General features: G+C 42.8%; 1 protein-coding gene across 1 annotated transcript in view; it reads right to left on the bottom strand.

Annotated features, from left to right (window-relative positions):
• Window positions 1-22,289, bottom strand: part of LOC126095088 (loricrin-like) — a 177,701-nt gene that overhangs the window by 31,843 nt on the left and 123,569 nt on the right. The window contains exon 2 of the mRNA XM_049909779.1: window positions 15,258-15,415. Coding sequence (XP_049765736.1) covers window positions 15,258-15,415 — 158 coding nt within the window. The remainder of the gene's footprint in view (window positions 1-15,257; window positions 15,416-22,289) is intronic.

Here is a 22,289-nt window from a genome sequence, read left to right as displayed (position 1 = left end):
GGAATTAATGCATATTTTTCGTACAGCTTGAGCTGTTCGATTTTGATTATTACATGGCATGCTGAACAGCACATGTCTCAAATGGCCTTCTTTGACTAGTGTACTCTGTAAGCGCAAGATTCTAAACAGGATCAAGCCGAAAGTACACCGATTTGTCCTCGATTCATTTAAACTGTATGGTGCTGAATGCTGAATGTCGACAAAAGAAGTTGAACAACGACTTGCTGTCATGGAAACAAAGATGTTCAGGTGGACATCTGGGTTAACACTGCACGATCATGTCACGAGTAAGTTATACGTAGTAGCACCAATGGCAGCCAAGATGAGAGAAAGATGTCTTTGGCAGTAGGAGCAAGTTCTTAGAACAGATGCAAGAACATTGGCTTCTGTTCGAGAGTAAATGGTCAACGACCAGTAGAGCGACCTGAGTAGCGATGGTTCGACACACTACACGAACATCTCAAGATCTCAGGCCTGCACCCGGATGAGGCTCAAGATCAGATATAATGGCGACAGAGAGCGAAACCAACGTACCTGCTAACATGCAAGACAGAAGCTAAGGAAGAAGAAGGAGGATATGACGTGAGGAAGTCAGTTGTAACAGTGTTCTAGGAGACATTTTTAACATATTGTACTTCACTGCCAGTGTAAATGAATCTCTTTTTTGTCCTTTTATGTATAACTTGGCTTCTTTGAACAGTTCGTAAAGATATATTTATTAAAATTGTCTATATCAATCGCTGCTATAGCGTGCGGAGGAATCGTAAGCGTACAACAGAGAGAGGTCAGGTGCCGCAGGGAGCTATGAAAGCTGCTACTGCGGAGGTTTTATATTCCAGAACATACGTGAGAAATGTGGCAAGAGAATCTGCGCCTGTCACGTGTCACTATAATGATTTTGCCAGGAAACGAGGACAACCACGTCTCAAAATTAGGCAACAATGTGAAAAGTACCACGCTAAAGTGCGCTGCCTAAGTAAAGTCAATCGTTCTGGGCAGTCTTTAATACCACCCCTTCCAACAGCCTCACTACAAAATGTTGACCCAGTGAGACAAGTGTAATTCGCTAACAGTGACGCTTCGTGCTCTTCTGACAGCTCATTTCTCGAAGACCGAGCATTCGTTCATAGGATTAGCGAACTACAGGGAAATCGACGCCGGAAAATGCATAACAATAAATCGAATTAAATACCTCATTGTTACAGTATTTGTATGAGTACATTTAGCTTTACAAATAAATTTTAAACTGCAGTTCAGAATTACTTCTTCCTCCTCCACAAAGTTTCAAATATAGTCAATAGGGATTATATTAGTTGTTACAAATTGAATTATACTTGGGCCGGTGAAACACGTCACTTGACAGCTCGCGTGTGGTTGGCTATACTGCGATTGCGAGGTTGCAACAGCTGCCACCGCACACGCCCACAACTCCGAAGTACGTTTTGTAAATGTAAGCTACAATCAATGTTTATGCGTAAGTGCAACCATGGAGAAAACGACGAGGAGACTAAGCGTTTGATAGTATATTAAACCGGGAAATAACAAAACCTGAAGTTAATGACAATAACTATGAAAAGTCGTCCAAATTGTTACAGTAATAGCTGCATGTAAAACGTCGTATAATAATGCAAATCTAAGCATACCAAATAACACGCTATCCACACTCATAGAAAGAAATAAAGCCTACCCGATTGCAGAGAGAAAAAGAATTAATTCTGTGTACATTTACACTCACCAATTTACGATGTCAGTGGTGCAATTCCATCCAGTTCTCCTTCACTGTCATCGGAATCGGCGCCAAAACCGTTGTCTTCGTCATCATCATCATCATCATTAAGAGAATTCATTAACAGATTGTTTTCATTTATAATGCCATCTATAGTCTGTGCTTCTATTATCAGTTTAGCAACATGGTCTACTTTTTTCCTCCATGAGCCGGCCGCGGTGGTCTAGCGGTTCTGGCGCTGCAGTCCGGAACCGCGGGACTGCTACGGTCGCAGGTTCGAATCCTGCCTCGGGCATGGGTGTGTGTGATGTCCTTAGGTTAGTTAGGTTTAAGTAGTTCTAAGTTCTAGGGGACTTATGACCTAAGATGTTGAGTCCCATAGTGCTCAGAGCCATTCGAACCATTTTTTTTTCCTCCATGAGGCAGCGTCTACCGTAGCAAGACCTTCACGTAGCAGTATTTCCACTTCTGTTATAGTAAAAGTCTTGTTGTTACTTCTAATGTACGCCTTGACTTCACTCCAAACCAATGCAGTTGGATTAAAACGACAGTGATAAGGCGGTAGCCTAATTCCGAAGTGACCCTGTTCGCTTGCAATTTCAACTACAATGTATTTAGGCGTCACAGGCTTATTTTGTTTCACGAGCGAGTACAACAGCAGTTTTGTCATGCTCATGTCTGCAGCAATGTCTCTCGCCTGCAACCACTGCACCATAGTTTCTTTACGGTCACTAGTGGTGGGAGCTTTATCTAAAATCACGGAATGGTACGGTGCGTTGTCCCTCACAAAATCTGTCGGAACACTAAACTGGACCAACAAATTTTTAAACCACTGTAGAAACAGTGGGTGGTCCATATCCTCATGATATTCACCGGTTTTTTTCGATCGAAAAACTAGAAGTGCTTCAGGCACAAATCCGTTTGAAGATCCTGCATGGGCCACAATCCTCTTCCTCTTGGCCGAAGACCGCTGCTATTCGGAGTATCATCTGTCCAGCATTTCTCAACTGATTCTCCAGCGTTGACCCAGGTTTCGTCTAACCATATGACTGAGTGTATGTCCTTTCCTACAATGTTGTGTAAGAAAATGGTACGAGCTGCAACAACATGAGGCTTTTTATAGTAACAGTTTTCGTCCAGAATGAGATTTTCACTCTGCAGCGGAGTGTGCACTGATATGAAACTTCCTGGCAGATTAAAACTGTGTGCCGGACCGAGACTCGAACTCGGGACATTTGCCTTTCGCGGGCAAGTGCTCTACCAACTGAGCTACCCAAGCACGACTCACGCCCCGTCCTCACAGCTTTACTTCTGTCAGTATCCCGTCTCCTACCTTCCAAACTTAATAGAAGCTCTCCTGCAAACCTTGCAGAACTAGCACTCCTGAAAGAAAGGATATTGCGGAGACATGGCTTAGCCATAGCCTAAGGGATGTTTCCAGAATGAGATTTTCACTCTGCAGCGAAGTGTGCGCCGATATGAAACTTCCTCGCAGATTAAATCTGTGTGTTGGACCGAGACTCGAACTCGGGACCTTTGCCTTTCGCGGGCAAGTGCTCTGCCAACTGAGTTACCCAAGCACGACTCACGCCCCGTCCTCACAGCTTTACTTCTGCCAGTATCTCGTCTCCTACCTTCCAAACTTAACAGAAGCTCTCCTGCAAACCTTGCAGAACTAGCACTCCTGAAAGAAAGGATATTGCGGAGACATGGCTTAGCCATAGCCTAAGGCATGTTTCCAGAATGAGATTTTTCACTCTGCAGCGGAGTGTGCGCCGATATGAAACTTCCTGGCAGATTAAATCTGTGTGCTGGACCGAGACTCGAACTCGGGACCTTTGCCTTTCGCGGGCAAGTGCTCTACCAACTGAGCTACCCAAGCACGACTCACGCCCCGTCATATCAGCGCACACTCCGCTGCAAGGTGAAAATCACATTCTGGAAACATCTCTTAGGCTATGGCTAAGCCATGTCTCCGCAATATCCTTTCTTTCAGGAGTGCTAGTTCTGCAAGATTCGCAGGAGAGCTTCTATTAAGTTTGGAAGGTAGGAGACGAAATATTGGCAGAAGTAAAGCTGTGAGGACGGGACATGAGTCGTGCTTGGGTAGCTCAGTTCGTAGAGCACTTGCCCGCGAAAGGCAAAGGTCCCGAGTTCGAGCCTCGGTCCAGCACACAGATTTAATCTGCCAGGAAGTTTCAGTTTTCGTCCATCTAACTTTTTAAAACGGAAGCCCATACTTTTTAGTATCATCTTAAGTGACGTTTTCCCCCCTGAGAAAAGTTCACTTTCTTTCAAAGAAATTAGCAACTTCGCTGTTGTGGGGTATTCTTTCCTTTTATAGTATTCGTATATGTGCCGACGAATTGCATCGGATTGGAAAGAATCAATATCTGTAACAGGACGAGGCTGCTTCTTTTTCTTGCTCGTAGTACTTAAAAACGCACTGTTTTTCTTCCACAGGGGCTTCCTTCCACACTGTTTATTTCACTGTCTTGTAAGTCTTGAAGTAGCACCCCTTTCCGTATAACTGTTCTTTCACTGAGTCCTAGAGTTTTCGAGGTACACTCTGAAACTTTATCGGCAGGAATCGACGCATGCCCATGAATAGAAACAAATTCTTTTTCTCGCTCGTAAAACTCACGTGTCCTTCGTAGCAATTCCAAAGCCTGACTGTTTACTGGCACTCCACGGCGCAACGGATTGTCGCTTGGTGAACGACATCGTTTTGGAGACATTGTTTAACAAACAAAAACTGTAATCGAGGCGGTAACGCAACACAACAGCAGGCGTTCGCACACTAACATACAATGTTTACACGGAAGCTGGCAACGTGGTAGCGTCGACGCCGAAACCGGCTTTTGTTCGGTGCTGTTATTGGTTCAGTAGACGCTGCGCCACCCGTTCCTCACTTGTTTGTCAATTATACTACCAACTCTACGGCGCTTGGGGAGTGACCTTGAAGTGACGTGTTCCAGCGGCCCGGATGTATCTATGTCTTAATGCATTTTGAAAAAGACATTATCATAACACTACTGTTACCTACACCAAGTGAATATATTACAGTTTACCCTTGGATTAGATTAGATTAGATTAGATGAATACTAGTTCCATGGATCATGAATACGATATTTCGTAATGATGTGGAACGAGTCAAATTTTCCAATACATGACATAATTAAGTTAATTTAACAACATACTTAAGTTAATATAACAACTTTTTCATTTTTTGTTTCTTTTTTTTTATTTTTTTATTTTTTAATATATATTTTTTTATTTATATCTAAAAATTCCTCTATGGAGTAGAAGGAGTTGTCATTCAGAAATGCTTTTAATTTCTTCTTAAATACTTGTCGGTTATCTGTCAGACTTTTGATACTATTTGGTAAGTGACCAAAGACTATAGTGCCAGTATAATTCACCCCTTTCTGTGCCAAAGTTAGATTTAATCTTGAATAGTGAAGATCATCCTTTCTCCTAGTATTGTAGTCATGCACACTGCTATTACTTTTGAATTGGGTTTGGTTGTTAATAACAAATTTCATAAGAGAGTATATATACTGAGAAGCTACTGTGAATATCCCTAGATCCTTAAATAAATATCTGCAGGATGATCTTGGGTGGACTCCAGCTATTATTCTGATTACACGCTTTTGTGCAATAAAAACTTTATTCCTCAGTGATGAATTACCCCAAAATATGATGCCATATGAAAGCAACGAGTGAAAATAGGCGTAGTAAGCTAATTTACTAAGATGTTTATCACAAAAATTTGCAATGACCCTTATTGCAAAAGTAGCTGAACTCAAACGTTTCAGCAGATCATCAATGTGTTTCTTCCAATTTAATCTCTCATCAATGGACACACCTAAAAATTTGGAATATTCTACCTTAGCTATATGCTTCTGATTAAGGTCTATATTTATTAATGACATCATACCATTCACTGTACGGAACTGTATGTACTGTGTCTTATCAAAATTCAGTGAGAGTCCGTTTACAAGGAACCACTTAGTAATTTTCTGAAAGACAGTATTGACAATTTCATCAGTCAATTCCTGTTTGTCAGGTGTGATTACTATACATGTATCATCAGCAAAGAGAACTAACTTTGCCTCTTCATGAATATAGAATGGCAAGTGCTGCAACTAGCCCACAACTAGAGAGCAATGTGACACGCCACAGTTTTAAGCATAAATTTAAGTACTGCCTGAAATATCACAGAAGTATTAATAATGAATTAGTAATCATAAATGGAAAGAATGAGTATATAATTCGATAAATTACATAATTTTTGCTACTGTACAATAAGTGGGTTGATAACTGCAACAAAATTGAATTTTGTTAGACAATCCCCAGGTTCCGCTACACTTTCCCGAAAGCTGTAGGAACGTCACAGTCAGAGTAACTCTCCGATTTTGCTGGCAGACAGTTCGGGTTGTAATTTCAACCTTTGCCTTTCGCGGGAAAGTGCTCTGGCAACTGAGCTACCCAAGCACGACTCGCGACTCCTCGTCAAAGCGTTACTTCTTTCAGAAAAGCTGTAAAGAAAGGTCGTGAGTAGGGCATGGGTAGCTCAGCTGATAAAGCACTTGCACGCGAAAAGCAGAGGTCCTATGTTTGGGTTTCAGTACAGGCACAGAGTTTTAATCTGCCAGAAAAATACATATTAGCACAACTCCGCTGCAAAGTGGTAAATTCATTCCTGATGCAATTACTATTTGCTAATGCGATGTTTATGTAAGTACATTAATATATACCGCACTTGTCACTTTGCCACTTCCAGTGCTTTCTCTTACGTCTCCTTAGTCTACATCACATAATTTGTTTTTTATGTTAAACAGAGAATCCTAACATTGAATGTGTGAAGACACAATTGAATGTAATCACCTGAAGATGATCTGAAGCTCGAAATCGTTCTTGTTTTAAGGAACCCTCCTTCAAAAGTGATTGGCAGAGGATTTTCGTTAATATTAACCTTAAAATGAACAGCTACGGAGTTAAACACCCGTTATTGATTAAATGTATTTAATATTTCACGAGAGCATTTATGTTCTTATAGTACTATGGGTCAATCTGAAAGGGTTATTTTAAATACGTTTTATTCCTGCTATGAGTTAAATAAGTTTACTAGTGTCCCACCCCATTATGAGTACTTCAGAACTTTGAAAGAAAAGTTTCCTGACTGTGTTGTGGAACCTGACACAAATTGAAATAAAAGAAAGTACTGAGGCCGAGTACTTCGTGCATTCCACACCGTCCAAAATTACAAATGAAAACAAACAGCTCCACGATTTGTATTGATATTAAAATACTCGTCAAATTCATCAGAAATTCCTACTAAAAACTACTGTTTTCATTTTGTAGTGCTTCTTGCGGCGTTTCGCCCTTCATCAGAAACAATTACATACATTTGCAGCTTAAGGACATACTACATGAAAAATCATACGACATAAACTATCCATTAATATTTCAGTAAATGTATTTTTGTCACTGACGGACTACAGCTGTACCCGATGGACAATTAAGTTATGTAAGTAGAAGACTTCATAACAATGCCAGCAATCCTTCGTAAAAAGATTGTTGCATGAACTAATGATATGAAGGTGAAACAAAAGAAACGCCTTGGGTTCTTCTTACACACAGTACTCGTAGCAGAATTAATGCACCTCTATTTCACTGTTTAAACTTCCTTTACGTACTAATTCAGTAGTGAAGACAACGTTCGACTCAGAGGTATCAGTTCATCTGAGCGTCTGGTGTCTCCTTACTCAAGTTATTAAGTTCGTGTTTGTGTTATTCAGTTAACTATTATTGTTCTATGTTTAATAACGTTCTAAGTTGTTCTAGTTTTATCATGAGGCCCTTCTACTTCTGACGCAAGGACATGTACGTTGGTTGTAAAAATGCGGAGTGCTGCTACATGATACATTAATTTCAGCTGTCATTCATCCATCACTTCTCCAAACATCTGTCTGCACTCACCCTCATTTTTTTGATAGTAAGCTAATGGTAGAAAACCTGTTATAAAACATTTAATAAGAATTTAGACATGTCACATTCATAAATCTGTATTCTGTGTTTTACCAGTAAATTCTCCGTAAATAACGTGTTTACATAATTGTTTCTGTTCTATAGTATTGCTCCTAACATAGTTAAAGCTACCTAAGAGGGATCACCTATAATTACATTTTAACCATCGCTCATACAAACAGTTGCTTCTCGCCAAAACGTAACTGAAGTGCTACATACAAAGCAACATATGCAACAATGTCACATGATTAAAAAGCATAGCAAACATGCATCATATTGGTTACGACAGTTAGGTATTTAGTTAGTACATTGAAATGAGGCATATTTTTCGAATTGCAGCTGCACTACATTCATCATGGGTGACATATATATGGGTTATTAAATAATGTATAACATAATAATAAAGAGAACTCGTGTCAACACAGAAATAAACAAATTTTCTTATATCTACATCTAGACATCGTCCCATTGTTTGACTAGGGGAAGGGGAAATACAACACAAATTAACCTATTCTGTTTTCATCTTTATTGATTAATTACCACGGATGGAATTGTCTCTCCAGCGTCCATTTCGTAGCATTGCTCCAAGTACAATGGAGTGATTTTGAAGTGGAATATTGTGGAAACTAGTTTTTCTTAATCTTGCAATTTATACATCCAACTGGCTGGTCTATAATTTTTTGTTTAGTTTCTTGTGTTATGACAAGTCCTGTGAAACTAAAATTTGAAATTTCGGATTGATTGCTTTGTAGTTGCTCTTCAGTTTTCAGTAACAGATCAACCTAACAGATTATGTAACTGTTGTGATGAATTATAAGTGCCTTTGTCCATTCATATGTTTAATATTTGATCATGTGCAATCTCATTGAGCACCCAGTTTAACGAATGTTTGATATTCATGGGTGAACCTCACAATTAAGGAACCTGCAGAACTGTCGAAGATTATATACTTGTCTTCCAGACTTCTAAAAGAAAACAAATCTAGTGCGTTTTCTAAACTTGTCTGGTTTTCTCTAAATTTCAGATTGTGCCACGAAATAACTGTATTTCAATGAAAACACATGAAGAGAAAGAAAAACGATATTTCTCCCTGTGGAGGCATCATGCGCACCGTAATGAAGAATCACAGAAAATGATTGTAAGTGAATGGCTGAAATGTTTATATTTTAGAGAAGCTACATCCTGCACTATTTTCACATGAACAAAATATGTTGTTGAATGGGAGACTACTGAAATAATATTTAGGAAAGAGCGACTAAACTCTTTACTTCAATTTATTGTGCAGATTCCCAAACATAATGAGAGTTCGTAACTAACACCTGAATTGACAGAACTTTGCGCACAAGTTACCCAATCAGTAACAGAGAGAACACATACTTAGTTGTACGGGGCATTGATGGAAACAAGACAAGACCTTTAAGTTTAGGACTTCATCACATTTCGTACGAAATTCAGTACTTTGTAGGCAAGCTACTCTGTATGACGTACTCCTTGTGGAGACATACTGTTCTACACTTTAGCTTCTTCAAACACTTAAGGCTGCTGTCATGTGCTACCATGCGAGTGCTTTTATCATCGTTGAGGCGTGACGAATAGTAAATTAGAACATGAGGTATAAATTGTACTCCAGTTTTTGGAACAGCCATCCCAGAGCCGGAACGCAGGGACATTTACTGGGAAAATATCCGTAACACATGAACTGGTAATTAATTTTAAATGTAATTTCATTTTTCATGAGTGACGTGTAGTAATAAATGTTGTGTACTGGCGAATTTAGTAATCGTAAATGATATATGAACATAACAAACATTATGCTAATAAAATTGTTTCTGTAGTACGTGCATTCCCATTCTTCGCTGCTGTACACACAATTGAACATTTAAATAAGTTAACAACTACGCTAAAATGACGCTGGCAATGCATGAGTGGGAGGACATTGCAGAACAGCTGAGTAGGTTTGGAGTGGACTAGTGTCCACAGTGGGTTGCAATTAGGTAAACCATCTGACCTCCCTCAAAGTTTCAAACCAGTTTCCCTTTTGAGCTGTTCTTATAAAGTCTCGGAGAGGCTCATTTGTAATAGAATTGGAGAATTCGTTCTAGAACATATCCCAGATGTGCAGGTTTCAACTCACAGAGAAGTTGTTGCTACCAGTCACTCGCCCGAAAAACTTCCTCAGAGGCTGGTTTCCAGGAAAACGTGAACACATTTGTCGCGTTCGTTGACCTAACCGCGGCATATGGCACAATACTAAAAACAAGCCGATACCGAAAAATTGTATCTCTCATCAACAACATGATTAACAAAAAATATTTCTGCGTTTAGTTGGGAGAAAATGGGAGCAATGAGAGGAAATTAAGTAATGATCTGCCACAGGGCTCCTTCGTAGCCCCCCTGCTATTCAACCTATACACTTCTGACGTCCCCAGTACCAGGTTAACAAATTTCTGCTATGTGGGCGATGTTGTTTCTGCTTGTACAACCAAAGAACTCTGACAAGTGGAGACAATTCTCACAGAAGATCTAGTCATAATGAGCTCCTATTTTAGAAAGTGGAGACTTAAACCCAGTACAAGTAAAACTGAAGTATTTGCATTCCATCTGAACAATAAAGAAGCTAATCTGGGGTTCGGAGTTAAACTTAAGGAAACACTCTTTGCTAAGTACCTTCGTGTCACCCTTGGCCGCACCCTTTCATACCAAAAACGTTTTGAAAATACTGCTGCCAAGATAAAGTGACAATATTATTCAGAAATTGTGTGGAATGATGTGCGGAGCTGCAGAGAGTACCTTGCGCACATCGTCCAGTGCGCTGATATTCTCAGCTGCCGAGTATTGTGCCCTACATCTACATCTACATTTATACTCCGCAAGCCACCCAACGGTGTGTGGCGGAGGGCACTTTACGTGCCACTGTCATTACCTCCCTTTCCTGTTCCAGTCGCGTATGGTTCGCGGGAAGAACGACTGTCTGAAAGCCTCTGTGCGCGCTCTAATCTCTCTAATTTTACATTCGTGATCTCCTCGGCAGGTATAAGTAGGGGGAAGCAATATATTCGATACCTCATCCAGAAACGCACCCTCTCGAAACCTGGCTAGCAAGCTACACCGCGATGCAGAGCGCCTCTCTTGCAGAGTCTGCCACTTGAGTTTGTTAAACATATCCGTAACGCTATCACGGTTACCAAATAACCCTGTGACGAAACGCGCCGCTCTTCTTTGGATCTTCTCTATCTCCGCCGTCAACCCGATCTGGTACGAATCCCACACTGATGAGCAATACTCAAGTATAGGTCAAACGAGTGTTTTGTAAGCCACCTCCTTTGTTGATGGACTACATTTTCTAAGGACTCTCCCAATGAATCTCAACCTGGTACCCGCCTTACCAACAATTAATTTTATATGATCATTCCACTTCAAATCGTTCCGCACGCATACTCCCAGATATTTTACAGAAGTAACTGCTACCAGTGTTTGTTCCGCTATCATATAATCATACAATAAAGGATCCTTCTTTCTATGTATTCGCAATACGTTACATTTGTCTATGTTAAGGGTCAGTTGCCACTCCCTGCACCAAGTGCCTATCCGCTGCAGATCTTCCTGCATTTCGCTACAATTTTCTAATGCTGCAACTTCTCTGTATGCTACAGCATCATCCGCGAAAAGCCGCATGGAACTTCCGACACTATCTACTAGGTCATTTATATATATTGTGAAAAGCAATGGTCCCATAACACTCCCCCTGTGGCACGCCAGAGGTTACTTTAACGTCTGTAGACGTCTCTCCGTTAATAACAACATGCTGTGTTCTGTTTGCTAAAAACTCTTCAATCCAGCCACACAGCCGGTCTGATATTCCGTAGGCTCTTACTTTGTTTACCAGGCGACTGTGCGGAACTGTATCGAACGCCTTCCGGAAGTCAAGGAAAATAGCATCTACCTGGGAGCCTGTATCTAATATTTTCTGGGTCTCATGAACAAATAAAGCGAGTTGGGTCTCACACGATCGCTGTTTCCGGAATCCATGTTGATTCCTACATAGTAGATTCTGAGTTTCCAAAAACGACATGATACTCGAGCCCTGGTGTGGCCAAACAGCTGCCTCACCAATTTGATCGACGTCCAGTTGAACCACACTGTGTGATTAATAACTGGGACAATCCGACCAACATCCATTCATTGGCTTCCTCTGCTTAGCAACACCTATCCTCCCACATTCCGTAAGCGCGAGGCCTTCCTTAGAATTACTCACACAGGGAAAGACGCCAAGTCTACGACTAAACGTGCTCCGTTCAAGAAAGCCACCGTTACGGCAAGTATAGCAGCTAGATGCCATTAATACCGAGGTGAGGGACCTCTGGGATAAGAAAAGTCTGTTTACTGAAAATGCTGAAGAGCGTGAGTGGTTCAGAAAGCGTAACTGCGACACTTCTGGCACAAAACCCGACAGGAAACTAAGGATCAAACTGAAGAGAGCTCTCACTGGGCATGGTCGATGCGCAGACAGATGGGGTGCTACAGAGTCTCTGGCTTGTGACTGTGTGGCTCTGAACCAGACAGTCAAGCACATTAGAGACGAATGCCCCTTGCGTTCCTAACAGGGGACTTGGAGTGACATGGTGATAGCTGACGATATGGCTCTTAAATCGATTAGGAACTTAGAAATTGACATTTAGTTAGTTTTATATGCAGTTTTGTCTTTTCGTAGTCGTATTATACAGGGTGAAAAGTATTTAAACCGACAAACTCTGGGAGGTTGTAGGGGACATCAAAACAACTATTTTTCCCTAATGTCATTTCTTCCTATCAGCAGCATTTAAACCGGTAGAGGAAGATTTCTCTGGCGCCAAATTAATTAAACACTTTTCCATTTCATTATGACCAAGAGACAACACATTAACAGTCCGCAGCCTGTGGTCGTGCTGTAGCGTTCTCGCTTCCCGCGCCCGGGTTCCCGGTTCGCTTCCCGGCGGGGTCAGGGATTTTCTCTGCATCATGATGACTGAGTGTTGTGTGATGTCATTAGGTTAGTTAGGTTTAAGTAGTTCGACGTACTAGGGGACTGATGACCATAGATGTTAAGTCCCATAGTGCTCAGAGCCATTTGAATTTGAACACATTAACACAACCCAATTGCAATTACAGTAGATTTTCAAAAATACCTCCACTGACACGTAAACAAAGGTTACACCGTCGGATCATGTTCGGTCTGACATGGGCAAAAACCCCAGGAGTATCCTGACTTGATCCTGCTGCTGCTACTATCCGGGCAATCAGATCCTCTTCTGATGCAACAAGAGTTACGCAAACAAGATTGCGCATCTCTCCCCACACAAAAAAAGTCCAGACGGGACATATCTGGGGATCGAGCAGGCCATGGTACAGGACCACCTCTGCCAATCCACGTTTCTGGGAACCGTCGGTCCAGGAATCGACGCACACGACGACTGAAATGTGCCGGCGCCCCGTCATGTTAGAACCACATGCGTTGTCTTGATGGGAGCGGGACGTCTTCCAACGACTCTGGAAATGCTCTGGCGAGAAAATTGTAATAGTGCCTGCCATTTAATGGCCTAGGTAGCAGATACGGTCCAATTAAACAGTCCCCAACAACGCCGACCCACACATTAACGAAGAACCGCATTTGATGAGCGCTAGTAACTGTGGCATGTGGGTTAACCTCACTCCAAACATGTGAATTGTGCATATTGAAGACTTCATCACGCCCGAACGTTGCTTCATGGGTAAACAACATAGAGGATGGAAATGTAGAATGCATTTCACACTGTTCCAGGTACCACTGCGAAAACTGTGCTCTAGGTGGATAATCAACTGGTTCCAGGTTGTGGACACGCTGTAAGTGAAATGGACGTAACAATTGCTCTCGAAGGACTGTTCTTACATTAGTCTGATTCGCCCCCACCTTAGGTGCAATTGCACGAGTGCTGATTGAAGGATCCCGCTCCACATGCTGCAAGAGAGCTTCCTGAAATTACAGCGTTCTTAACGTGCGACGGCGTCCCTGTCCAGGTAATCTGCTATATGACCCGGTCTCACGCAGACGTTGGTACACAGCATCAAAGGTCGTATGATGCGGGATACGGCGATTAGGATGTTGTTGTTGATAAACCCGCTGTGCAGCTCGTCCGTTGTGGTGCGCTACGTAGTACGCACCAACCACATCAGTGTACTCACTCCAGGTGTATCGCTCCATTAGTAAACAGAGACACTACTACACTGGTGGACAGCAGTTGCCTACAACTGAAGAGCGTAATACGACCTTTAATAACCGAAGATCGTAATACAGCCTCTAACAACTGAAGAGCGTAATACGGCCTGCACCGGTTTAAATAATCCTCACAGGAAAAAATGACATTGGGGAAAAATATTAGTTTTGATGTCCCCTACAACCTCCCAGAGTTTATCGGTTTAAATACTTTCCACCCTGTATACATATAGTAATGTTATATACCTGTCCTTTTACGCTGCGTGTGAGCCAAATGAATAAATAAATAAGCGGGTTGGATCAGATTGGCGAAAAACCTGCTAATTCACAGAATGCAAAGTAATGTAATCATTACTGTAGCGAGATTAGTATACACACTTGTCAAATATTAATTGTTGTACACAGTACTACTTGCCTGGCAAATTAACAGGAAGGGATATGTAGAGATTCAGTTTCATGATTTGTGATGAACAGATAATTAAATAAGCAAAGCAGTACTGTCAGTATGTGATGTACATAAAAACATAATCAATAAATTTTAATGAAGTGTTACGTGGTTATTAGGTGCACAAAGAGCAAGGTGTGTCTGCATTGTTACTGGCACCTGAAGTGCCATCAAAACCAACCGACCCAATACCAGACCTCGAACAGCCAGATCTTCTCCTGGGAGCTGCACACATACTCATGCATATCCTCGTCCAGACCAAAGCTGTCAGGCCAGATGATCAGGCTGCAGATGCCTCTGGGCTCAGCTGGGACCTGCAGCGACTGTTATCGATACCGGCCGAGATCATGGACAACCGAACCCTCTGCAGAGATCAGCATACAGACCTATGTGTGTGCTCTAACAGGCGCTTGCCATCGTCACTGGCCCAGATGATGGAGACCAGAAGTAGCTAGACACTTGTCTGGCAGCTGTGTGCCAGCACATTTGGGTCCGTTCGGAGGTCAGCACCACCACCACCAGCCCAGGCAGACACGGAGCGTTGACAGCTGGGAGCTGTGTGCAGGGCTCATCCCAAGCCAGCGCCACCACCAGCGGCCCAGACCACGGACAGTCCCTTGTCTGGCAGCTGTGTGCCGGCACATTTGGGTCTGGTCAGAAGTCAGCACCGTCACCACCAGCCCAGGCAGACACGGAGCGTTGACAGGTGGGGGCTGTGTGCAGGGCCCATCCCAAGCCAGTGCCACCACCAGCGGCCCAGACCATGGACAGTCCCACACCCAGTTTTTGGAGCAGAGCTGCGTACCGACCTATGGGTGTCGCACCTGTTGGCGTCGGCGCGGCCCAGGTAGACGAGCCCCCGCGCCGTGGGCGGCGTCGGCGGCTCGGGGCGCGCCCACTGGCCGGCGCCGTCCTCGACGCTGCCCCCGTAGATGAGCACCACGGCGGCCGCCGGCGGGGTCGTCACCAGAGCGCCGAGCACCTGCAGACAGAGTCACCAGGTCACCGGCAGTCGTTCAAGGATCAGCACAGTGATGGTGGAGCAAGCAGTGACAGCTCAACAACAGCTGTTACAAACTCAACAACGGGGCAAATGATGTGTTGGAAGTAACGAGGCCTTGCTATGCAGCTGGATAACAATAATCAGTCTCTACATCTATATCTACATCCATACTCTGCAAGCCACCTGACGGTGTGTGGCGGAGGGTACCCTGAGTACCTCTATCGGTTTTCCCTTCTATTCCAGTCTCGTATTCTTCGTGGAAAGAAGGATTGTCGGTATGCCTCTGTGTGGGCTCTAATCTCTCTGATTTTATCCTCATGGTCTCTTCGCGAGATATACGTAGGAGGGAGCAATATACTGCTTGACTCTTCGGTGAAGGTATGTTCTCGAAACTTTGACAAAAGCCCGTACCGAGCTACTGAGCGTCTCTCCTGCAGAGTCTTCCACTGGAGTTTATCTATCATCTCCGTAACGCTTTCGCGATTACTAAATGATCCTGTAACGAAGCGCGCTGCTCTCCGTTGGATCTTCTCTATCTCTTCTATCAACCCTATCTGGTACGGATCCCATACTGGTGAGCGGTATTCAAGCAGTGGGCGAACAAGCGTACCTACTTCTTTTGTTTTCGGATTGCATTTCCTTAGGATTCTTCCAATGAATCTCGGTCTGGCACGTGCCTGACCGACGATCAACATTATATGATCATTCCATTTTAAATCACTCCTAATGCGTACTCCCAGATAATTTATGGAATTAACTGCTTCCAGTTGCTGACCTGCTATATTGTAGCTAAATGATAAGGCATCTATCTTTCTATGTATTCGCAGCACATTACACTTGTCTACATTGAGATTCAATTGCCATTCCCTGCACCATGCGTCATTTCGCTGTAGATGCTCCTGCATTTCAGGACAATTTTCCATTGTTACAACCTCTCGATACACCACAGCATCATCTGCAAAAAGCCTCAGTGAACTTCCGATGTCATCCACCAGGTCATTTATGTATATTGTGAATAGCAACGGTCCTATGACACTCCCCTGCGGCACACCTGAAATCACCCTTACTTCGGAAGACTTCTCTCCATTGAGAATAACATGCTGCGTTCTGTTATCTAGGAACTCCTCAATCCAATCACACAATTGGTCTGATAGTCCATATGCTCTTACTTTGTTCTTGCAGTCTCACTGCAAGAATGTGGGTGTTACATCCCAGTGAACCTCAGCTGTTACTCGGAAAAGGAGAACATCAGCTCTCAAGGGGCGATGCTGCATGTGAGGGATATCTGACGTGACAAATCTGGAGCACACTGGACGGACACAAGATGAATGTTATCTGCTAATTGAAAGTTGTAATCTTTTATGACCAGTACGGCTAACATCACTTGTAAGTAGGCTGTTTAGATTTTTGTATTGGTAACGCCACGTAGCGCTCTGTATGAAAATCACTGGCTGTGCTGTGTGCAGTCTGTGGCTGGGTGGCATTGTTGGAGTAGTTGCTATTGTAGTGTTGGGCAGTTGGCTGTTAACAGCGCGTAGCGTTGCGCAGTTGGAGGTGAGCCGCCAGCAGTGGTGGATGTGGGGAGAGAGATGGCGGAGGTTTGAGAGCGGATGATCTGGACGTGTGTCAATCAGAGACAGTAAATTTCTAAGACTGCATATCATGAACTGATATATATTATGACTTTTGAAAACTATTAAGGTAAATACATTGTTTGTTGTCTATCAAAATCTTTCATTTTGCTAACTATGCCTATCAGTAGTTAGTGCCTTCAGTAGTTAGAATCTTTTATTCTGCTGGCAGTATTGGCGCACGCTGTATTGCAGTAGTTTGAGTAACGAAGATTTTTGTGAGGTAAGTGATTCATGAAAGGTATAGGTTATTGTTAGTCAGGGCCATTCTTATGTAGGGATTTTTGAAAGTCACATTGCGTTGCGCTAAAAATATTGTGTGCAGTTTAAGTACAGTCATTTATAATTTTTCTAAGGGGATGTTGCACACTGTGTATAAAGGGAATAAGGCATCAGTGTCTGTCCAAGATGCAAAACATGCTACGTGAACTGGGTTGTTACAAATAAACTGTGCAGTAGAATGTGAGAAACACATGTTGCAGTTGGGAAAGCAGATTTGCAGGTGCAGTACATTATAAACTTGCGGTAGTCCAGTAGCCGACCGGTGTAGCCGAGTGGTTCTAGGTGCTTCAGTCCGGAACCGCGCTGCTGCTACGTTCGTAGGTTCGAATCCTGTCTCGGGCATGAATGTGTGTGATGTCCTTAGGTTAGTTAGGTTCAAGTAGTTCTAAGTTCTAGGGGACTCATGACCTCAGATGTTAAGTCCCTTAGTGCTCAGAGCCATTTGAACCATTTGTAGTCCAGTAAACGACGGAAAAATAAGGCGAAAAATTCATGTCGTAAATTTTTGTACAGTGGTAGTGGGGAGTGCCAACGACCTTGCCACAGTGGTAACACCGGTTCTCGTCAGATCACCAACGTTAAGCGCTGTCGGCCTGAGATAGCATTTGGATGGGTGACCATCCGGTGTGCCGAGCACTGTTGGCAAATGGTGTGCACTCAGCCCTTCTTGAGGCAAACTGATGAACTACTTGATTGAGAAGCAGCGGCTCCGGTCTCGGAAACTGACACACGGCCGGGAGAGCGGTGTGCTGACCACGTGCCCCTCCATATCCGCATCCGGTGACGCCTGTGGGCTGAGGATGACACGGCGGCCGGTCAGTACCGTTGGGCCTTCATGGCCTGTTTGGGAAGAGTTTAGTTTAGTTTTTATTTTTAGTGGGGAGTCTAACGAATAACATACTGGTCGGGTGCGAATGTGGGGGAGAGGGTGAACCGTAAAACACGATTCTTTGTTTTTATTGAATAACTAAAAAACCACGGCTTCTAGGTAAAATATTTCCCAATAAAAAGCTTACATTATATTTCCCATGAAATTTTTTTCTCTCTATGACCAATAGTTAACGCTTTGCAACGGATGGAAAATTCGCAGGTTATTGTAAATAGTATTTGAAGGGTATAAAATTAGTGTTTACTATTAAATGAAGTTGGCTAAGAATAGATATTAAAGATGTGTACCACATCTAACTGCAGGAGAACGGAATAAACTGTGTTCTAGGTATGTAATAGGGTGGAAAGGGGCTGTGGAGGTTAGAATCGTGAGGGAAAGTAGGCCGCTGGGTTGTTGTCACACACTTCCCTCATTCATCGGTCTGGAAACTGAATAGCGAGTAGGGGACTCCCCATTCTCTCTACCCCCAACATACCGAAAAAAATTGTAGAGTGTTTCACAAAATTGTACCGACATTTGTTCAGCTCGCCTTATGAACCACTGGTGGTGCGGCCGTGTGTAGACTTGCCCAGGGGTGCTTACTTTCCACAAAGTGAGTTAACACTACATGAAATGCAGATTTGAATTATTAATAATACTAACACAAAAAAATGCGCAAGAACAGAATCTACGTAAATCTCTGGTCACTGTTCTCCACTGTTGGAGGAGAAATTGATTGTAAGTCATCATGTACGGCAGCTGTAGCGATCTTCCGGTAAAGGTAACTTCTCTCACCACGAGCGGTGCTCGCTTATCCGTTTACAGGCAGAGTATACTTCCCCCAGCACACCCTGCGTAGTTTTCTCACGTGACTAGACAAAGTAATTTCACTGAACTCGTGTTTAGATACTGGAGCAATTTTCAGTTTATTGAGGAAGGAAGGAACATTGGCATTAACATCCCGTCGACATCGATGTCATTACAGACGGAGTACAAGCTGGGATGGTGTCAAGGATGGGGAAGGAAATCGGCTGGGGTCTTTCAAAGGAACCATCCCAGCACTTGGCTGGAGCAATTTATGGAAATCACGGGAAGCCTAAATCTGGATGTCTGAGCGCGGGTTTGAACCGTCGTCCTCCTGAAACCGTCAGTTTATTGAGTATGTATTTGCAGTTATTAAGCAATCTCTTAGATACATAAAAAAAAACTCCACACACACGCGCTGTCAATTGTCTACCGCAATGAAGAGCCTATTCCAAGTGTAACATGTTGACAAAATGAATTCCACAATGTTGATTTTTATTGTGTGCACTATCAATGGCTGAAATACTTTTCGCAGCGTAAGCGGTACCGAAGGCATCACCCCAGCGTCAGCTTTTCCATCTTCTGAAGAGACCCAGCGACTTAAATTGCCTCCCTCTATAACAGACGTAGATCCCTAGGTGTTATACAACTTCAGCTACACAAGTCAACCAATGTGTTACAGCTTATAACAGTTCTAGATTTGAAAATCGTCAGTCCTATTCCGTCAGACATATTGAGATTTACCTTGCAAGATATACCGTGGCTCCACTCAGTGCAGCCTACTCTACAAGTGGTAGCAGTTCCTGACTGAAGGCGTCTATATGCTCTATCAGAAACACAATTATTTGTGAGAGAAGTGCAGTAATTTTCTCGTCGCTCATTAATGTTTTTTTTACGTGGCTGCTTAATGTCCTTTCTGATTAACTTATGCAGAAAGGTATTTCAGATAATGATATGAATGTATCATGGAATAGGTTAATATTTATGCCAGTGTTCCTACTGTCTTTATCCACGCATGTTGGAAAGTTAATTGCTGACAGTTAATTATTGACATCAAATTTTAGGATCCAAATAATCTTTCAGGATCATTTTTCCCATCAGAATACCATAGAAAATCTCCACTGAAGTCACACAATCTATTAACTGCTTGCTGCTTCTGACAAATAGCATAGTAAGCAATCCAGGTTTCTCATGAACGGTTCAATGTTTCCCAGTGGGGAGCTGTCTACAAAAAAAGTATTTAAATATAAACTATTCTTCAGTATTATTTCAGAAGCACCCATATCCACGTGCTGATCACTACAAAAGCAACTTGTCTCAACGTTTTTGAGCTTTTGTTCTGCCTTAATATATGTAACATCTCGTACTTTTCCCTTATTATTTCTGCATGAGTAAGCTGCTAGGGTGTAATCTTTTATATGAAACTTATCTAACTTGGGATTGTGTGATGCTCAGATAGGCATAGGATGTCTACCTTTTCAGAGCTCCCACAATTTTCCAAAGACAAGAAACTCTTCTACTTCATTAAACTGTTTTCTGTGAAATTTTACTAACGATTGCTGTATTTCATAACTTGTTGGATACATTTGTACGCACGATGTCCTACACAGTTGAAAGGATTAGGCACCATCTGGAATCAAATTAGGAACTCCTGTTTTAAATGTGTCAGCATATACTGATGAGCTAGTGTTTATGCAAAACACAGAAGGTAATCTTCATGGAGCTATTTATTTACTACATGAGATTTGTAAAAAATATAACATTAAAATTTCTACTTCAAAATTAGTAACCTTGGTATCCTACGACAAACATTCAATAAGAGCAAAGATTACTTTGGATGACATAACCGTAGAACAGCTTCACTTACGCTGGCTTAGAGATATAAGTAATAAATTAGGATGATACCGGGCAATGAGCGAAGCTATTCGAAGGACACTGAAAACAGCGCTGGCCGACACACAGCTGAAGCTATAGAACATGATGGCAGTGCCGGTTACTCTATGTTGTTTTTGTGGTGGTCTTCAGTCCAGCCGTGCGGTTCAAGGCGCTTCAGTCCGGAACCGCGAGACTGCTACGGTCGCAGGTTCGAATCCTGCCTCGGGCATGGATGTGTGTGATGTCCTTAGGTTAGTTATGTTTAAGTAGTACTAAGTCTAGGGGACTGGTGACCTCAGATGTTAAGTCCCATAGTGCTCAGAGCCATTTGAACCATTTGATCGTACCTCCTCGTCAGTTTCGTGATCCACCCATGCAGTCTTCACTATTCTTTTGTAGCATCAGATTTCGATAGCTTCTATTCTCTTCTTCTCTAAACCGTTTATCGTCCATGTTTCACTTCCATACATAGCTACAATCCATACAAATACTTTCACAAACGACTTCCTGACACTTAAATCTATACTCGATGTTAACAAATTTCTCTTCTTCAGAAACGCTTTCCTTTCCATTGCCAGTCTACATTTTATATCCTCTCTACTTCGACCATCATCAGTTATTTTGCTCCCCAAATAGCAAAACTACTTTACTACTTTAAGTGTCTCATTTCCTAATCTAATTCCCTCAGCATCACCCGATTTAATACGACTACATTCCATTATCCTCGTTTTGCTTTTGTTGATGTTCATCTTGTATCTTCCTTTCAACACACTGTCCATTCCGTTCAGCTGCTCTTCCAGGTCCTTTGCTGTCTCTGACAGAATTACAATGGCATCGGCGAACCTCAAAGTTTTTATTTCTTCTCCATGGATTTTAATTCCAACACCAAATTTTTTTTGTCGCATAAGCCTTTCATAATACTGTTGGTGAGATGTCTGCACGTAACAGTATCTTTGAGCATTCGTCAGTGTCCTTTAAGGACCAATATTCAGCTCGGAACTGTAGCGCGTTCTGTCGTCACAATAGTCAGCTGGTCTGGCTCATCGGCTGCCCGGCACAGTAGTTTCGCAGTCCCACTGACGCGGAAGGACTGCTGCGCCCTGCTCGGCCGCCACGGCAGCTGCTGACAGCTCTGCGCGCCGTCACGGCACGCAATTACCGGCTATCGTTCGATCGGCCCATTTTGCCGGCATCGCGGACGTCGCTGATGAACGCAGAATATTGAGCCGCCACGGGGATGCCAGCGTACATTAAAGGCGGCCCTAATTAAAGCGCCTTTTTCGATTACCGGGAAAGTCTGGGCGAATTAGCTGCTACCGTGTCCTAAATCTGTCAGCGCTACACGCTCTCAATTTCTACATTTTAATTTACTCCAGCTACATGTACATCCGTA

Source organism: Schistocerca cancellata, chromosome 1 (genome assembly GCF_023864275.1).
Source record: "Schistocerca cancellata isolate TAMUIC-IGC-003103 chromosome 1, iqSchCanc2.1, whole genome shotgun sequence".
Lineage (NCBI taxonomy): Eukaryota > Metazoa > Arthropoda > Insecta > Orthoptera > Acrididae > Schistocerca > Schistocerca cancellata.
The sequence above is the reverse complement of the archived record's forward strand: the minus strand, read 5'-3'. Positions and strand labels throughout refer to the sequence as shown.